At 47.1% G+C, this 19,598-nt stretch overlaps 1 protein-coding gene across 1 annotated transcript; it reads right to left on the bottom strand.

Annotated features, from left to right (window-relative positions):
- Nucleotides 1-1,667: 1,667 nt before the first annotated feature.
- LOC102792651 (tomoregulin-1-like) lies at nt 1,668-17,622 on the bottom strand. The gene is made up of 10 exons (XM_006809275.2): nt 16,935-17,622; nt 12,639-12,748; nt 10,720-10,849; nt 8,848-8,874; nt 8,668-8,758; nt 8,439-8,587; nt 6,252-6,299; nt 6,030-6,150; nt 5,515-5,676; nt 1,668-4,215 (listed from the first exon to the last, which is right to left on the bottom strand). The coding sequence occupies exons 1-10, from the start codon at nt 17,059-17,061 to the stop codon at nt 4,131-4,133; spliced, it is 1,050 nt and encodes a 349-aa protein (XP_006809338.2). The 5' UTR covers nt 17,062-17,622; the 3' UTR covers nt 1,668-4,130.
- Between the last annotated feature and the right edge of the window lie 1,976 nt (nt 17,623-19,598).

Below are 19,598 nucleotides of genomic sequence, written 5' to 3'. Positions count from 1 at the left end.
GAATTAGAAGTCTTCTTCTGCCTGAAAGATTCATAGGTCAGATGTAGTGGTTCAACAAACCCAAAAGCCCTTCCTCTGAAAACGTGGAGTTTAAAGAAATTAGGCGTGGTTCACGACTTCTGCACAGAAGCACACATGGTGGTAGTAACTTGTAAAGCTGTAAAGGCTAACGCAGGTTTAACAGAAACATGCTGCCATCAAGACGACGTCTGTTTCATGGCATTTTGTTCTGTAAGGTTCAGCAGGATGAAGTAAAACCACATAATCATTGGTGGTCTGAGCTGTCTGATTTTCTGTTAACATCTGTGAACATACAAAGATCGGAAACATAATCCAGCTCCTGCTTTTGAACCCTTTCCAATCGTAGCCCGACCTCACCAAAAAAGAAAGAAGAGCGTTCAAAGCTCTGACATGCAACCCATCATTACTCTAACCTTCCAGAAGAAAACAGAGAATGAGGGGAGGTGGGCCAGAATCAGGTGAAGACAGAAGGGGACTCCCCGCTGTCTGAAAGCCCTCCACCAGCTGCTGCCTATAATTATCCTGCCATCACTGCTATATTTAACCGCACCTCCCTGCAGAAGACACGAAGGCTTCATCAGCCACAGGGCGCGCTTGGTTTTCACCTCTGAAAGGTGTCAAAATTTAATGTGAAGTAAAAACACTTGAGATGAGATAGGAAGGAGTTCGAAACCTGCCACCGGCCCAGCTCGAGGTTCAGGCTGGAGCAGATGTGCAGCTTGGAACCTCTGAAAATGGTACGAGGACCGGAAAAATGGGGAAAAACTGGCCAATGTTCAAAGACCCTGGAAGGCCTTCGGAAACCTGAAGAACTGTTGTTCTGTCCAGCTCCTTCTTAGCACGGGTCATAAATAAGCTGAAGCCCTGACGAGAGGGAAACCGTTCATACAGCAGGAAGCGCTGTGTTCTGGAGCCTCGCTGGTCAGGCTACACGATAATCGACGGGTCCAACATGGCGGACTTTCAGCTCGCTGAGGTGCTCCACCTGAAGCGTCACTGACTGTTACAGCTGCGGATGAAGCGGACTCGTAGGGGTCTCTGCTGCATCCATGTGGCCGGCTGAGATCTAGGATGTGGAATCAGCTTCAGTTTTATATGTCAGATTCAAAGCATCCTCCCTGTGCTGTCCACGTGTTCAGCTTCTTCACTCGGCAGCACGTCTTCAGACGCTCGTTTAGACTTTATTCATGCTGTCACACTGTCATACCCATATTTATATGTAATCTTTAAATAGTTCAAAGATTATAGTTAAAACACTCTGAGGCATTTTTAGACTAAAACTCAGTGGCCTTGTCACGGACTGGAATCTGCTGAAGCATAGTTTGAATGCACTTTTAATAACATCATGGATGTGACTGTGTTTAATGAGCACTGTGTTTGAGGCCTTTGACCATCAGAAACTATTTTCAGGATTTATTTCCATCAAATATTCAGATTGTTGTGATGACGAGCGAGTGAGAAACTGACAGATTATTGACCCGTCACCACTGCCCCCTGCTGGGCATTAGGAAAGACTGCAGCCAGTGCATTCATACCTCCAGGTGTTTAAACATGGATCAGTATCGGCTGTGAAAACAGGTCCAGATGGTTGTGTGAAGCTTTATTAAGAGGCCGGCTCAGAAAACAGACACATGAAGACGCAGAGGTTCAAACATCATAATTTAATGCTAATTCAGCTACAGCACAGTCTAAACAACAACTTCACGGTTCATGCAGGATCAACATCTACAGCAACATCTGGCCCGTTCCCAAGCGCCACCAAGACCGTGGCGGTTCACCTCAGGGCAGCGGTGCGCGAGGCGAACCCGAGCACAGCTTATCGGCCTACTCCTTCTAACACAACAAAACAACCAACACGGACACGTGGTACCATCGTTACGACTCAGAATGAAGATAAAAAGCTTGACGAGGTCCTTTAAATTATCGCCAGCCAAACACACAAACATTGGAATCCATTTCCGGAATGGCGTCATCTGAAAATTAGGCAATAAAATAATTAGCATAGCAACCTGTACATGTCGGCTTGTACCTCATTATTATTTTTAAGCAGTAGAAAAAACAGCATTTTGGTTTTCAGGTGGATCTCATTGTAACAAATACAAAAAGTGTTTAAAGAAAGTTTCTCTAAGGAGACGTGACGTTTGACCCTGTGAGACGTAGCACAAAGTTAAAAACAAAAAACACGCCTGAGATACGAGTCGGCTCATATCTGAGGGGCACGGGGCTCCGCTGGTCCCTGATAATCCTGTAGTCCCGCTGCACAGCGCCCCCTGGACAGTTAAGGCGGTACAACACATGCGTGACAAAGTAAACAAAGAAAAACAAGAGAAGTTGGCCAAACGTGAGCAGCAGTGCATCATGGGAATTCTCAACATGGCAACGTCCACAACACGCGTTTGGTGCTCATTAAACCTTCAAAGTGGGTTTCTTCTGCTCCTTTCCAGCTCCACCTGTTTGTCATTACACCGCCAGCGTAGCTTTGCATGATTCACAGTTCAAAATCATCCTCATTTATCTGATTCTGCCCTTCATGCAGAGCCTCGCTGCCTCCAGCTGAAATCAGCTGCTTTCCCTTCAAGGCCTCCTTCTTGTTTCTTTTTCCGAATGGCCAAAGTCAGGAAACCTGCTGAGGGGCAGTACGAGCAGAACAGCTCCTCTTCATCACATCGGTCGCTTTCACAGAGAAGATTTAAAAGGATAGAAACACACACAGAAGCTGACTGAGAACCATATTTCCAGATAAACGCTGATATGAAGCTGATAAGAAAATAACATTTTTAGGGAAGATTCACAGTTTTGACTGAATGTTAAAAGCTGCTTTGGTCTAATTAACCGAGCAGTCTGAGTGAAAACCGCCACACCCGAGTCCTGTTAGTCTGTCTCCCAGTTCCCCCATTTTAGTCCAACATGTTGTCATGACGATATGATGCCAAATATCTGGATTATTAAAGCGTCCTTCACAGACAGCAGAAAACATGGACGCAGCTTCCTGCTCAGAAAAATGAATAAACCTGGATTCTATCTAAAGGCCACCAGATGGCGACAGCTGCTGCTGACCTTTGACCTCTCCTGCTCGGTCACTGATTTCGGCCACACTAAATAAAAATGAACTGACTGTTTTGTAAATCTCATTTACGCCACATTTCTAAAAGGAGGATTATATGTGGAAGGAAACTGCATGCTCATTGGCTGGCATCAATCACAAGTCATTAGCCAATGAGCATGCAGTTCATAGTAGCTACGTCCATGTTTTACAGCTTTAGTGAACAAATTCAGCCAATCACAGAACAAAGATTTAACAAAAGATTAATTCGCAGTGAAGTGGTCATGTGACAGCTTCAGTCACATGACCACTTCACTTCAGAACAGTTCTTCCAGCCGCGGCTTCAGCTGCTCCTCATCACTTCAGGACATTTCGAGTGTGTAGTTTCAGTCCGAGTGGTCACAGCAGCTGGAAATCACGTGACCAGAAGCTCTTCTCCCATTAGTACCGACTCCGATCGCCTCGTTTTCTGGGTTCCACCTCATGTGCGTTGGGTCGAATCTCCCGTCAGGTCATTAATATGTGGCACGAACGCCACAAAGGTGGACATGTTTCAGCAGAGATGAACCCACAGATCAGCACGTGCGTGTACACCAGAGCCAATCAGGATGAGGGTCGCTGTGGGCGGGAGGAAGACGGACGAGAACCGCAGCTGTAGCAGGAATGAGCTCTAACGTGGTCGAAAAACTAAAAAGGAGGCGCTCCTGCTGTGCGTCTCACCGGGCGAAAACTGAGACAATCGTCACTGTTTGCGGCGTGGACGTCCGGAGCGCCGATACAATCAGAGAAATAAAGTTTCCACAGTGTTTCAGAGTCTGAGAGGACGCCAGCAGCACGGCCGCGTCTCCACAAACTGAAAACCACCTGCAGACGGGAAGCCAAAGAAATGAAAGGTGGAAAATAAGGCCCCTCAGTAACGTCGGGTTATTCCAAAAAACGAGGGGAAATAAGAAGAGGCACCAAAAAGTCGAGATATCAAAAATGCAGTCTGTGGTACGAAAGGTCGGACTGTCGAATTTTATAAAAAACAAGATGGAAAATTAAAAACATCAAAAAGAAAGAGACGCTACATCATCCGGGACGACGTTCCTGACGGGAAGTGCCCGAGATGCTGCTTCTGCCTCCGACCACGCTTTGTCTTGTTGCACCTCCTGTAGGACACAACAGGAAGTGCAGGTCAACATCAACATTAAACTCAGCTTTTATCAGTAAATGTAACAATGATCAGCTTCACGTCCCCCTGTAACTCTGAGGGGTCGGACGGCGACGCCGAGAAGAAAGAACTAATCAAGCTGATCGGGAATATTTTCATTTCCCAGCTAAGTTAGATCATGTGATCATCTTTAACAGCCAATAGGAGTGTTTCTCTAACAGCAGTGACCCTGCAGATTCCTCTGTCACCTTTTCTCTTTGTGTACAATGACAATAAAGCGCTGTTCTATTCTATTCTATTCTATTAGATGTGGGATAAACTCCAGGCTTTCAGAGGTCCAGTTATTGAATGTTAGAAGTTTTTTATTGGAAAATGTCTGCCTCACTTTAAGTGAAATCACGTCAGCACTGTTGTTCTGTGCTGATAACGTTTTTTACAGCGTGAGGTAAAGCGATGACGCGGCTGAGCACGTGGAGGCATCACAGGCAGCCTGCTGATGTTTCACCATCACTCACCACCAAAGGAGAAAAAGGCCCGGTGCTGGTTTCAGCAGGAGCGTATCAGGACTGCACGTCTGGGCTGCACTTTGAACCTGACAGACTTGAACCACGTCTGCTGGAGGAGCCAATTTGTATAAAATACCGGATCTGTTTCTCAGACGTGCCAGTTTGTTTTTCTTCACAGCTCGGCTGGTGGTGACACTCTGCTCATTAATGGTTTTATGGTGCTTTGCTTCATGACTGAGTGCTTCTGGGGTGTAAATGGACTGATTCTTATATAGCGCTTTTCTACTCTCCCGGAGTACTCAAAGCGCTCTATACAACATGCCACATTCACCCAGTCACACCCATTCTCACAAGCACTTTATCTATACTTAGTGCTATTCTAACTACATTCACACACATTCATACTCCGATGGACGCATCGGAGAGCAACTTGGGGTTAGTATCTTGCCAAGGATACTTGGCATGCAGACTGGAGGAGCCTGGGATCGAACCTCCAACCTTCCGATCAGTAGGTGACCTGCTCTACCTCCTGAGCTACAGCCACCCCTGTGTGAGCGCCCCCTGCTGGAGGGCTGAAAGCCATGATTCACCGCCTGACACACACACCTCCAAACTTTCCTCTGCGGTGATTTCACACATTCTGGAAACACTCGTGTTTCAGAAACCACAAAAATCATCGTTTACTGATTTAATGGCTCATTACTCACTCGGTGTGTAGCGAGGACCCTGATGTGATCCGTCTTTAGGACTGTTACTGAGCCTGAAAGGTGTGTGTGTCTGTGTGTGTGTACCTGGTGAAGCACATGACCACGGCCACGATGACAGCAATCTGAACAGCTCCGATGATGGCGGCGATGAGGACGTAGTGCAGCTTCTGCCCGCTGGGCACCACGTACAGGATGTTGAAGTCCAGCAGCTGCTCACACTGCTGCCCCCCGTACGCATCCTCACACCTGTGAACAAAGATCAAGATTTTCGTGTTGACAGAAAAACTTTAAATCTTTAAAAACACAAAAATCAGCCGAGTTTCAGACTTTTGTTTCTGAAAGCTGTTGCAGCTCAACGATCAACGATCAGCTCTGAGGATCCAACACTTAAACCTTGAGCTCAGTTTCTCGTTTTAAACTTCATGAGAGAATTTTTCGTTTCTTTTTTCAGAGATCTGAAGATTTTTGTTAGTTGTTCATTTGTCGGATCCACTTTTAACATCGCAGCTCTTCTTTCAGTTTAAACATGAATGAACACTCGGTGTGAATAACACACGCACACACCTGGGCAGGTGCACGAGGACAGGGGCGGGGCTTACCTGCAGGTGGGCAGGTTCTGTCTCATCTCACAGATACCGTGTTCGCAGAACTGGGAGTAGTCCTCTGGACAGGGGGCGGGGCTGTCCTCAAACCCCTCCCCCTCACCAGGCTTGGGGACAGCTGGAAGGAGAGAAGAAGAAATCTGTGCTTTAGGATTGGTGTTGCTGTGAGACAGGAGCGGGCACAGTTGGGGGCGGGGCTTGGCTGGGGGTGGGGCTTACCGTAGATTTCTGGCTTGGTTTTGATGCTGTCGTCTTTCCTGTTTTTATCTGAAACCACAGAAGAAGAAAGAGATGATGAGACCAGAGAAAGCGTCTAAAGCGCCATCATCAGCACCACCAGGACAGGAGGTCGAATGAAGTGAAGCCTAGCACGAGATAAAGAAGGATTATTTTAAGCTGTGAATCATGCAAAGCTGCTCTAGCAGAGCTGCAGCTCTCCATCTATAACAGCACATATGTGAGGAGAGATCTGCACGTCTCCGTGACTTCGAGCCTCAGACAGTAAAATGTTGAAAGCTATAGTTTGATAATCTGTGCAGGCTGAGTGTTCATGTTCATGTGCTGCTTTCATGGGATTAGAATCAGATTACAGCTCGTTTCTGTTCAGACGGCCCATTCTTGTCTGAACGATGGTGAAATATTTATAAAAGGTGAGTTTCAGCACACGAATGAGATGAAGAGTCAACGTCCTCGATCACATTTAGTCCCCGAGTCAAACCCGACAGCGTCAGATTACAGAGATCAATGAGGCGTTACAGCGAGTGTGCGCACGCGTCCGGCTCACAGTGACTGATGAGAGCGAGCAGCGAGGAGAGAGGCTTAAATACAGGTCAGTGACTCACACACACACTCACACACACACACACACTGGTTTCCATATCTTAGTGAGGGCCTCTTATTAACATAATGCTGACCCTCAGCCTGACCCTCACCCATCTGTAACCCCGACACTAAAACCATATGATGAGCCTCAAAAACAAACTCATCGGGCGTTTTGTCCCCATAAGGACTGTTGGTAGCGTTCTAATTTCTGGTCCCCACAAAGATATATAAACGTGTACTGATTCACTCACACACTTTTCTGGCCTCGGGGTGAAGCTCCATCAGCGCTGCAGAGACATTTGCTCGTCTCATTGGTTCTGAACCGTTCACAGCGTTCATATTTAAAAAGCTACACAAAGATTACGCTCGTGGTTAAATGTGTATCTGATGTGTTTTTAAGTTGCCCCATGCAGTGTCTTTACTGAACAGCATCGATCACACGGGAGCTTTTATTCCTCAGCACTCGTGTTTCAATTCAGACTTTAAATTTTTTTCGATCGTAACATTTGAAACTGTGACGCTGGGTTTTTGGAGGATTCTGAGATCTGCTGGTTAAACTCATAAAAACACACCTGTTAATCACTTTTATTAAAATGAACATCTGAATTATTTACTTAGAATCCAAAAATTCATTAAGAGTCATAATAACTGGAACGCCGGCTTCTAGAGTCGGCGTGTCAGATGTTTTTAACCCGGAACAACTCAGCTTATTTCAAACTCGAGCCGAGAAAACAGAAGGAAGTCCGAGTCAAAGAAGGAGAAGAAGAATCAGTGAAGAAAGAAGACAAAGAAAAAAAGGAAGATGAAGCAAGTGAACATTTAACAGGAGGGAAAGAAGAGAAACAAGAAAAAAAACAAGGAAGAAGATAAGGAGCAAAAAAAACAAAAGGTGAATAAAAAATAAGAAGAAAAAATAGAAAAGAGGAAGAAAATTAGAAGTGAAGAAGAAATAATCTGTAAAGGAGAAGAAAGTAAAAAATCTGAAGAAAGAAGAGGAGGAAAGGAGGAGAGAGAAGAAAAGAAGGCAAAAAGGGAAGAAAATGAAGAAGATGATAAAGGACGAAGAAGAAACAAAGTTAAAATAACAAATAAAGATGTAAATAAAGAAAAGGCGAAGAAGTGAAGAATAGAATAAAACTGTACATATACAAAGAAAAAGAAGGACAGATGGAAATGAGAGAAGAGGAGGAGGAAGAGGAGGGGGAGCAAGAGGAGCATGAGGAGGAGGACAAAGAAGAGAAAATGTGGAGCAGGAGGTCGTGGCATTAAAATGAGACCAGCTGTTTGTTCAGCCAGCCGCGATAATCAGTGTGTGTGTGTGTGTGTGTGTGTGTGTGTGAGTGTGTGTGTGTGAGTGTGTGTGTGTGTGTGTGTGTGTGTGTGAGAGTGTGTGTGTGTGTGTGTGTGTGTGTGAGAGTGTGTGTGTTGATTCAAAATAAATGAACTGAGACGTTTTCCTCCTCCTCTTCCTCCCTTAGCTCCACCCCCTCCTCCATATTTCCTCCTCTCTCTCTCCTGCTGTGAGTAGATGATGATGATGATGATGGATGAAGGATGAAGGAATGTTTGCTGTGATGCTGTTACCATGGCAGCGTCCGACGTGCTTGATGTCGATCTTGAGCTGTTTGAGGCAGGACACCTCCCGGACGTGGCACGGCGTGTCGTAGGTGACGCCGTCGCTGCCGCACACCGGGTTGTCGTTGTGGCCGTTGCACACGATGTTACACATGCAGCTGGATACACACACACACACACGCTCGTTCAGACTCACTCCTAACACTGAGTGTGTGTGTCTGTGTGTGTGTGTGCTCACATCATATCCTCAGAGTCTTCATCACACTCGGCTCCAAACTTGCAGTTCCCACATTTGGACGTCTTTTTCCCGCGGCCGGAGCCTTCGTCGTCTGCAGACACACAAACGCCGCTCAGCTCGTCTGCTTCAACTCAGACACGTAAAAATACTCAGAAACAAACCAAACATGAAGCTGTTTACCTCCATCTCCAGATCCTGATCCAGCATCTGAGACACACACACACACGCACACACACACACACGTTCTGAGGTTAGTGTCACTGGCTACAGGAAGTTAACTTTAACCTGCTGCAGAGGTGGATGTTCATATAAACATATCATAACAGGCTCTGTGTGTGTGAGGAGCATTGAGTAGCTTTGCATGATTAACAGTTCAAAACAATCCTTCTTTATGAAGACGAGCATCACACAGATAGCTGCCAATCAGTGCTCAGTAACATCCGATTAAAATCCTTGAATTTCACCAAACCTGGAGCTCCGCCTTCCTGGATGCTCTGTTACTACGGTAACCTCACAGCAGCCATATTATTGGTCACATGATGTTATTAAAAGTGCTCTAAAGGGCTCCAACAGCACAAACACGGTCAAGGTGTGTCACCATGCATCTGTCAGTCAAAGAGGCCACGCCCCTAAGAAAGCTAACATTAAGCCTTTAAACATTTTAACATGGAAGTCTATTGGGGCTGACCCACTGCTGCCTCTGCTGGACGTTAGAGTAACTTCAGCTTTTGCTGGTGGCTGTTTTCATTCTCTAGCTGTGTCCCAGTTCAGCAACCGCACACTTCGTAGTGCACATTTGTAGACCGATTACGTCACAGCGACACGACGAAGGGTGTCCCAATTCGAAGTGTACTCCAAATGCGGTCGACAAATGTCGCATTTCATTCCAACAAATTTGAAGTCTGGATCTGGTGTAGACTTCGTGGCCCCACATATCCCACAATTCATAGCGCGGCGGTGGGTGTGGATAATTTTTTTTGGAAAAAAACGGCGGACGGCTGAAGCGGGGCGGCCGTTATTACACTCTTAAATCCTACTACTTATTCCTGCGTCTTTTGGGATCTTACAAAGCTTCAAACGACGCGTCGACTATTAAATCAGTCGTCGACGATTGTAATGGTGGCAGCCCTACTGAAAGTCAGTGATGCTGCTCGGTTTGCAGTCCTGAATATCACGGCACAAGCAGGATTCACTGCACTGTTAATGTTAGCTCTGTTATATTGCTGCCTCTGCTCGGTGGTGTCGAGCCAAACGGACTTTAACGTGTGTTTGAACGAGCTGACGGTTCACTCGTTAAGCTGAAAGAAAGATGCTTTAATCACAGCAGTCACACATGTGTCCACTGTACCATCTGGGAACTCTTCTTGTTTAGCACTCGTAATAACACAAACACTAAATCCTCCTGTTTGTAGCAGTGTGTACACCTGAGACTGTCACCTGTGTGTCTGTCCTGCACTCTCTCTCTGTTTCTTTCTCTCTGATTGTGGAATAAAAGTATGAACATGTGTTTATAAGTTACACTTGTGTTTGAATCCTGCAGCTTATCACACATTTGATTTCCATGTGTGACGACTGCAAGTGTCCAGAGTGAGGACAGACTGAGGGACCCACTGCTGCACATCATCTGTGAGGCTTTGCACCCCTGATGATCCACCAGGAGAAACTCAGCAGTGTGTGAGGAAGAGGAGGAGGAAGAGCCAGCAGCAGCTGACAGATGGAGAGAATAGACAGACTGTTCCCTGTTTGTGAAGGACTGCTAGGAAAGTTTAACATCACTAACTGTCTGTCCTGAATCAGTCTTATTAGGTAATGTTCAAATAATGTTATCATCCAGTGTTGTCAGTGTGGGAGAAAGTACTCAGGGCCTTCAGGTTACACACTATGAAAGGCAGCAACAAGTCTAATGTTTTTTATCAGGTTACAGGACTTTGATTTAGACTCTGGTTACCTGCGTCTGTCCACCTGTTCACACATTAATCACAGCGAGCGTCTGAAACCTGAAGTGTGCTTATTATAAGAAGCAGTGAAAGGGTAAAGATGAGGGTGAGTTACCGTGGTAACAGGGTCCCTCTGACACGATGTTGATGGCTCTTTGTTTCTTGCACGCCGCTCTCCTCAGGAAACACTCGTTCTGGTACGTGTCTCCGTTGGAGCCGCACACGGGGACGTACTTCTTATTGCACTGAAACACAAAGTAACTTTAAACGCAGCCGATCACAGCACAGCACACACAGGACTCTGAGGGAGCCTGAAGGTAACACCTCAGTCATGATGCAGGCAGGCTCGCTGCTGATTGGTCAGTGCGCTCCGGTCTAACCAAATTCAAAAAGCTGTGCACAATGCCAAAGATAGCACAGTTAGCATTAGAGCTGTTAGCTGAAACGTGTCTGCAGCGTGGGCTTAAAAAAGAAGCGTGAGGTACAGAAACTACAGCAGATGAGCAGCATCTGAAATGCTTTTAGGAAACAGGGGCAGCGACACAGCACCAGCAGCCATGTTGGCTCCATTTTCAGCCCAACTTCACGTTTACTCAGAATCTCGTCAGCTGAGACCACTGAGCTCATTCTGTAATGTGCACCCTGCTGTGCAGCTCACAATGATCACGTTTCAGAAGCTTTGATAACATCAGCAGCTGTAACACACACACGTAAAAAAGGTGTGATTGGTTTCATTCAGCAAGCATTTACAGTTTTTTCTGATTGCTTAAGCACATTTTTTGTAACTATTGGCTATTTTTGCAAAACTCTACACACAAATAAGAAAACCTGTCACCCAATTATCAAAACATTGTAGTTCTCTTGCAAAAGCGAACACAGCTAGATTAACTCTTCACACCTTCGTAAAAATGGTGTTTTCGTATCAAACAGTACACACAAGCCATCATCTACTAAGCACACAATGCGCCAACTGCACACTGATGGTATGAATAAAAAACACATCTGGCTTTTGCTTTCTCTGTGCACAAGGTAGGCTATGTCAGTTAACTGCAAGTACTATTATTCACACACATCAAAACAAACATAAGTGTTTATTTCCAAGTATAGGATTATTTGCAATCGCCATGTTGACTATATGGGTTTCTTGTTCTGCAGTGAACATGCGTCCTCTGCCCCCAGCATCTGGTCGTCTAGCAATTCTGTAAAGTAACAATTTCAGTATTTTTACATCTATGGTATTGTTGTGCTACAAATCTTAGTGCAAAGTGACTGTACTAACTGATTCTCATTTCAAAATGTCCTTATGATGCTACAGAGTAGTGGCTCGGGTTAGGCTGAACCCGTTGGCCAGCTTCCCTCAGGGTCATTCCACGGTTGATTACATGCTCCACTATTGTAGCTCTGATGTCATCAGCAATTCTATTTCTTACTCTTCTTACCCTTCCTCTCCCCCCTCCTCGTCCTCCTCTCCCCCCTTCTCATCCTCCTCCTGCTCCTCCTTGTCCTTGTCGTCCTCTTCATCCTACTTCTTCACCTCCACGTCCTCTTCCTCGGCCTCCTCTACTTCTCACTCTTCCTGCTCCCTCCATTGTACTCCACACACAGAGCTTACCTGTATTATAGTGCTTAGGCTGATTGCAAAGTGAACTAATTATCTAAAAAAGTTTTCACAAGTGAAAGTGTGCCAGACAGTTGGCAAAATAGTGTTAATGATAGCCATACATGTGTATAATTTTGCTAGGAGTGTGTTGGAAATTTGGTAATTCAGTGTAAGCAGTGAGTTGTGCCTACAGTTTTGCAAAGTGTGTGTTACAAAATTGCAAACTGAGTGCAAAGCAGTGTTTGTGCTTTTAGATTTGCAAACTCAGTGAGTGGTTTTGCTATAAGTATTAATAGTTTTAGGAATTGTGCTACAAGAATCACAGTTAGGGTTTAAGCATTCAGAAAAAACTGTAATAACACTGTGGAGACTACGCCTGAGTACTGCAGCCTGTAGGGGGCGCCAAGGTGTAGAAGTGTGTGTGTGTAACTCACGTGGAACTGACAGACACACTTGATGTCGGCGCCGTTCTCGCGGCAGGTTCCTCCAAAGCGACACGTCCCGGTGTCACACACGCGCAGGTCGCTTTTCTTCTCTGACAAATCTGGAAAAACAAAGCGGATCATTCTCACATCACAGTTATCGTCCTGAGAGCAGCGACTTCAACTAAACAAACGGCATGTGCGTGTTTGTGAGCGCACACTGTAAACTGCGCACACAGCTGTAAAGTTTTAAACATGTTAGATTAAAGGTATCAGCAGGAAAACACAAAGTCAGCAGGATCCCTCTGAGGAGCACCCCCCCCCCCGTACCCCCAACCACCACCAACCACCACCAGCTGTGGAGATATTTCAGTTTGTGGCTAAAACACACACACACACACACACAGAGTGGGAAACTCTGACAAAACAATACAGCTCCACTGACAAACACACACTATTATCCAGGGTAGTAATTTCCTGATGGCAGCTGATTGGTCGGCAGCCCGCAGGCTGGCCAATTAGAGCTTGTAATTACAGAGGCCGTGACCTCAGCTCCTCTGTAATTAGTAAATACCACAGTGTGCTGAGCCAGCCACATCAACCTGCTGACACACACACACAATAACAAAAACAGTGTGTTCTCCCAGGATGCGCTGTGTGTGTGTGTGTGTGTGTGTGTGTGTGTGTGTGTGTGTGTGTGTGTGTGTGTGTTGTTAAAATGACTGTCTGAGAGCCAGAGTTACGTTGTAGTAACCTCTGCAGTCTCTCTGAGTTCAGCTCCATCATAGTTTACTGGTTTTTCTTCCTTTACTGGTCTCACGCTGAGTGGAGCCACGTCATTGGTCCACTCTTTAAGACGTGATCTCAGAACGAGCGTGCGCTAACAGGAACTAGCAGTCAGATCTGGGTCCTGCCCGAAGCCTCGGCCTCAGCGTCTTCAACGCTGCCATCTTGGTGATTTTCAAACGGGACTTGAAGAGGGCGGAGCTGACTGTGGAAACAATGATCTCATTGGCTAACAACATGCCAATGAGTGCAGCATCTATAATCTGCCATCCATGGAGCTGCCACAGGCACAGACAGGTACACGTGTTAATGAACGGGCGTGACATCGTTTTATCTTCTGGCAGCAGATTGGTCCCTGAGACTGAAGCCAGGCTCCTTCATCAGGTGATCAAACAGTCAAACACACACACGCACACGCACACGCGCATCAGTTGCATCATCAAGTGTCGGCAGCTTGTTTATGGAGTCAGCGTCTGCAGGGACCAGTCGGGAGGCTCTGCGGGAGTCACAGCGGGTAACCCCGCCCCCAGGGACGACAACCTGCACGCAGGTGTTAGTGGAAGGAGAGTGTGAGGAGAAACTGGAAACAAAGCTGTGAGTGTGCAGACGCCTGCAGACATGTGCTCAGTGTTTCCTCTTTCCTGTTAGATTCTATAACAGAATGAAACAATAGTGCCGTTATAAATAAAGAAAAATTGAATGAATTACAAAACACTCATTTTATTTCTATTAGATCTGAAAACGTTGTGTAACAACCTGAAGCGACAAACAGACGCGTTGGCCTAAAGAAAGAAATTTAAGAACAGCTGTGAGATGGAATCACCAAAGTAAACTGGACCTGGGCTTGTTGCAGGGATGCAAGTAGGGATAAAACCGCAGGATGAATGATGCAATGTTTTGATTTTGCTGCCACTCGTACCCACAATGCAATGCGCGCATGTGGTCTGTCGATCTCTATTAACACTAACTTCAAATCAGCTGTTAGCTTAAAGTCACCACATGCAGCTGCGGCGATGATGGTGTTTGGTTGTGCGTTTGTATGCCGTGTTGTGTTTGCTGCATCTTTAACGTGCTGTTGTGCAGCTGCTAACTCGGTCAGGTCCCTGTTGTACGAGCTTTGATGTCAGAGACTAAAGTGAGCATCAATCATTCATAAAGTCACGTTCGTAAGGAAAGACCATCAGACCTCTGTGAGGAACAGCTGAGGGCGGGGGGGGGGGGGGGGGACTCGAGCCTCCAGGTGAGCTTCAGTTTGTGCTTCAGCTCGTAAACAGGAACCATTAAAGAGCTGACTTCCACAGAGGTGCAGGTTGGTGTTAGGACGCCTCCTCCTCATCACAGAGTTTGTCCTGAGCGAGTGAGACGCAGCGCTGCAGGAGCTGAACACAGACCAACCCTCCGCCTGTCGCTGGCTTCATCATCTCCACACCAACAGCAGTAAAACACACCTCACTTACTTCAAAGGAAACACTCTCCTTTAACTCTGAGGTGAAGCCGGCGTCTCCAGGACAACCGCTAAAGGTCGACCTGTGGCCTGATCCCGGGTTAAACCGCCCTCCGTCCCCGCCTCACTGCTCTCGTTAACTTCCTGCTGTCAGAGCGAGTCAGGAGCTCATAAAAGACGAGCTGAGGCGGGGTGGTGCGCCGTGCCGGGAGAACATCAGTGACGGAGCTCAGGTTAAAAAAAACCTTCAGAGCTTCTAAAAGTAGAACTCAAAGATTTTTGATTCTTTAGATCCTAAAAAAGTTCAGAGACTTATTTCAGCTCCAGGTTTCTACTTTTAGAGGAGAAAAGTTCAAAATGAGTTCATGTCTGCACACAAACACCAGCTCACATGTTTTAGATCGGAGGAACACACAGGGACTATTTTCAGCGGCGGATTAACCCACTATATCTGCTCTAACGAGTATTTGGAGCAGCAGGAGTGGAAGAGACGGAGAATGAAGTCTACTCATGTCTGACCACCCGTCCATCATCATCCACCCTCAGCTTATCTGAAGTCACGGTGGCACAGCTGGACAGCAGAGCCTCGAAGTCTCAGCAGGTTCTGGATCGACCCGGGGGTCTCCTCCTAGTCTGGGTGCCCAGAACACCTCCTAAAGGAGGCACTCAGGAGGCGTTGTATTCAGATCAACATAAACTAGAAGTTCCCTCCAGATGTGCGAGCTGCTCCTCCTCCTCCAGGTGAGGGCTCGCCTCAGTATATAACCTGCTGCCGCTGCACCAAACCACCGCTCCACCTGCTGCTGCACCGTTTTCCAGCTGTTACATTGTAGCTGTAGCCAGCTGTTACATTGTAGCTGTAGCCAGCTGTTACATTGTTGCTGTAGCCAGCTGTTACATTGTTGCTGTAGCCAGCTGTTACATTGTTGCTGTAGCCAGCTGTTACATTGTAGCTGTAGCCAGCTGTTACAGCAACACTTCCTCTGCATCTCATGAATGAACTGATGACTCGTTTGCCCTCAAATGTCAAACACACAAAAGCAGCGATGTTTTCCCACTGAGTGAAGGATCTGCACTGTAACACACACAGAACTGAAATGTGTGTGAAAAACACCCTGAAACTTCCACAGCACTCCACTCCATCCTCACTTCCTGTGAAGCGTTTTACGAGCCACAGCTCGTTATCGTTCATCAGGAGATGAATCAGGTTTCTCCAGCTGTTCTTACACAGCCCCTCACTTTAGTTTTATTTGAGCCAGAAAAAAAACAGCCAATCCCAAACTGACTCACTGTTACAGCCAATCAACACGCCCGATAAAGATTTCAGCTCTGATTTTTCGGCACTGTGAGGAGGCGGCAGCAGGCTGGGAAACTCTGGCTCCTGCATCACGTTGACATGAACCTCCTACACCTCCTGACAGCACTGCAAACATCCAGGTGTTCAGCAGGTCTGACCACGGTCCATCCACCTCACGACTCCAGGACCGGACCTGCCTCAGTCTCGCCTTCGCTGAGCTGTGGAGTCCACCACAGCAACGGCGTTTGTCTCTTCAGCTAAATGATCCAATCATAACACCTGTGTGAGGCGTTAATGTTTACATTTGCATTATTAGGGGCGTGGCCACGCTGACAGGTGTGCGCACAACAGCCTCTGTCAGCGTCAGCTGGTGATGGCTGATAAACCAGAGTTCACAAACCAACCACGGTGGTTTGACCATCTTCTATTTACAGTCTGTGGCCTACCCGCTGTCTGGAGGCCAGATTCAGCTGAGAAACGGAGCAGCTCCATCACTGAGCCTCGCCCTGCTCCACCCTGTAATTAACCCTGAAATAGAAGCTGGTTAAAGTGAGGAGTGGTCACACACACACACACACACACACACACACACACACACACAGGAGAGCAACATGGCTGCAGCTTCAGCAGGTGAAACATCTGTTCAGCATCCTCCCGCCCTCAGGTGTACTACAGGTACTGACACACCGACGGAAACACAGATACGAGAAAGGTCACACTGCTCCGACCTCTGACCCTCCACAGAGCCCCTCGAGTGTAAGCAGGCTGTGGGCGAGCTCACCTGGGCAGTCTTCGGCCCTCCCGGGGCCGCAGTCCACACCGCTGCGGTGGAACGAGCTCCGGACGGCGGGGAGAACCAGCAGCACCAGCAGGCAGCAGAAGCAGAAGACCCGGAGCTCTGGAGCCATGATGGAGGACGGAGGGGGGATAACGGGGGAGGCTGGTGTGCGCGCAGGGAGGTGGATGAACACAAAGAGACACAAACTGGAGTAAAAGAATCTGTCGTGTTTTTCTGGGTCCTCCTTCACTAAGTCCTCACAGCACAAATCCACGCAGCGGGTTCTGATCCACGCACAGCTCACAGATTCCGTCCATGTGCTCCTCACCTCGGCTCTCAGAAATACGGAGCAGGGCTGCAGCTCGATCCCGGGATAACAAAGCCGAGCAGGGCCTGGGGCTTCACAGCCGACCCCCACACCGCCTCCACCCCTACAGCCCGGACTCTGCCTCCATCCCCCAGCCCCGCTGCCTCGCACTCAAACCGGCGGGGAGAGCCGCGGACACACGAATCCAGGTAGAAGTGCCAGCGGCCTCTGAGCAGCATCCAGGCCGGCGCGCGGAGAGGGTGGAGCGTGGACGGATGAGGGTGGTTCGGCGGCTCGATCGGTCGCGACTTTTTTTGTCCTCCTGGTCTTTCTCCACGGAATCACACATTAACAAAGGCCTGCGTCACGTGACCTGCAGGAGACCACTCCCACTCACTCCCTCTCACACACACACACACACACACACAGAGGTATCCCTGCATGCTTTGCAGCTGACCTAATCTCACCGACGATAATAATAATAATAATAATAATAATAATAATAATAATAATAATAACTGCGTCACAGCCGCTTTATGACTGAGTGGAAGTGTCTTCATGTCCGCAGATACCCCCCTCCCACCCCCACCATAAATCACAGCATTGAGCGCGTTCACACGCTGACCTGATGGTGGCGCTGCGCATTATAGGGGAGATCAACCCACAGCAGCAGCTTCCTCAGGTGCGTGAGGGCAGAGATTGCTCGGTAGGTGGAGTCTTTTCCCCACGATCGGGGGTTCAAATCCACCGAACGGTTCCTCTGAGGGGCCCTTGAGCTAGAGGTACGGTCTGTATACAGAATCAGGTGAGCACAGGGGTGTCCAACATATGGCCCAGGGGCCAGAATCGGCTCAGCAGACGCACTTTTACCTGTATTTGTATCAACTTTACAGCTCGTCCTACTGATGAAGACGCCCACAGGCTTTCATAGTAAAAGTAACAGAAGTTCCTTCTTTTTAACGTGTCCACAGTGAAACAAATAAACAAATAAACAAATGTTCATTCACCAAAACATTCTCTCTAAAGTGTTTCTGTGATTTTACATGTTTGTTTTTTAGAGCAGTGCTGATGCAGTGACACACACAGCTGAGCTGCCCTCCTTCCACTGGGACTGAACCTGAACTAGTTTCCACTGACAGAAAGGGTCCAGATGAGAGTTACAGGGCTAAAAAACACATGTGTTCTTTGCTACAGACTGGGAGCTTTGATTAAAAACTTGTGGTTCCTGTTCCTGTAAATGTTTGAAGGATCAGAGCTTCAGCCTGTGACTGAAGCTTAGAGAGAAACTTACAGCAGCTGAATGATCTTCTTCAGAGGTAACGATGCTGGAAAAGTGGATGAACAGAACCACCTCTGTGTCCTCTCAGGTTCCCTAACTCTGAATATTGACTGCAGGGCTCATGATCATGGTGTAACCTTCACAACAGCAGGGGGCGCTGCCGCCTGCAGGAACGAGACAGACCTGCTCCTTCAGACATAAATAATGATCCTGTTTAAAACTACAGAGGATCAAACCGAAGGCTTTACTTTGACTGAGGCTGTAAGTGAGTGAAGTCAAAGTTTATTTATAAAGCACATTTAAGAGACTAGTGCAGATCAAAGTGCTTCACAATAAAACCGCAGTGCAGAACAAAGAACTAATTCTACTTAAAACTGCATTTACATGGTGTAGTGCAGGACAAATGAAGCATCGTTTTAAAGAGGAAACAACGTCTGTGAGAACAAAGTCACATTTTCACTTTTTTGTTTATTTAACATGTGACTTAAAATCTTATCATTATTTATTATGAACATTTTTGGCTAAGACTGATGTAAAAACTCTAAAAATAGTAATAAGTAAGTAATAATAACTCCTATTATCAGCAGTAGCAGTGTGACAGATCCACTGGTGTACACAGCTTCAGTGTGTCATTGTGGATGGTGGAGGACTGTGGGCTCAGCCTGTTAGACTGAATGAAGTGTTTCTACTGTTTCTACTGTTTCTATCTGTCTCTCTCTCACAGCGCTCAGTGGCTGCACATCTGCAGATGTTCTGCTGTTGCCGGGCTCTTGCTCAGAGCCAGCAGCCCTGCACGGCCTCGCTTTGTGGGCAGTTTGTCTTATTGTGCGTGATGAGGAACACGCAGGTCTTTAGAAATGATTCGTGCAGCACCATAAATCTTCTTCTGAGGTGTGAAAGTTGTGATCAGTGCAGCTTCACACCAGCCGAACCTTCCTGACAAGAGCAGACTGGAGCTAACCCACGGGACTCTGCAGGGCTTAAAACGGGGCGTCATCTCCAGAGACACCTTGTGTTCAGAGCCTGTGCTGAGAAAACGCTGGAACATCAGTAAAGTGAGCGAGCAGCACTGACCTGAGAC

The sequence above is a fragment of the Neolamprologus brichardi genome, chromosome 9 (assembly GCF_056152115.1).
Source record: "Neolamprologus brichardi isolate AB-2024 chromosome 9, ASM5615211v1, whole genome shotgun sequence".
Taxonomy (NCBI): Eukaryota; Metazoa; Chordata; class Actinopteri; order Cichliformes; family Cichlidae; genus Neolamprologus; species Neolamprologus brichardi.
This window is presented reverse-complemented; position numbering and strand designations above follow the sequence as displayed.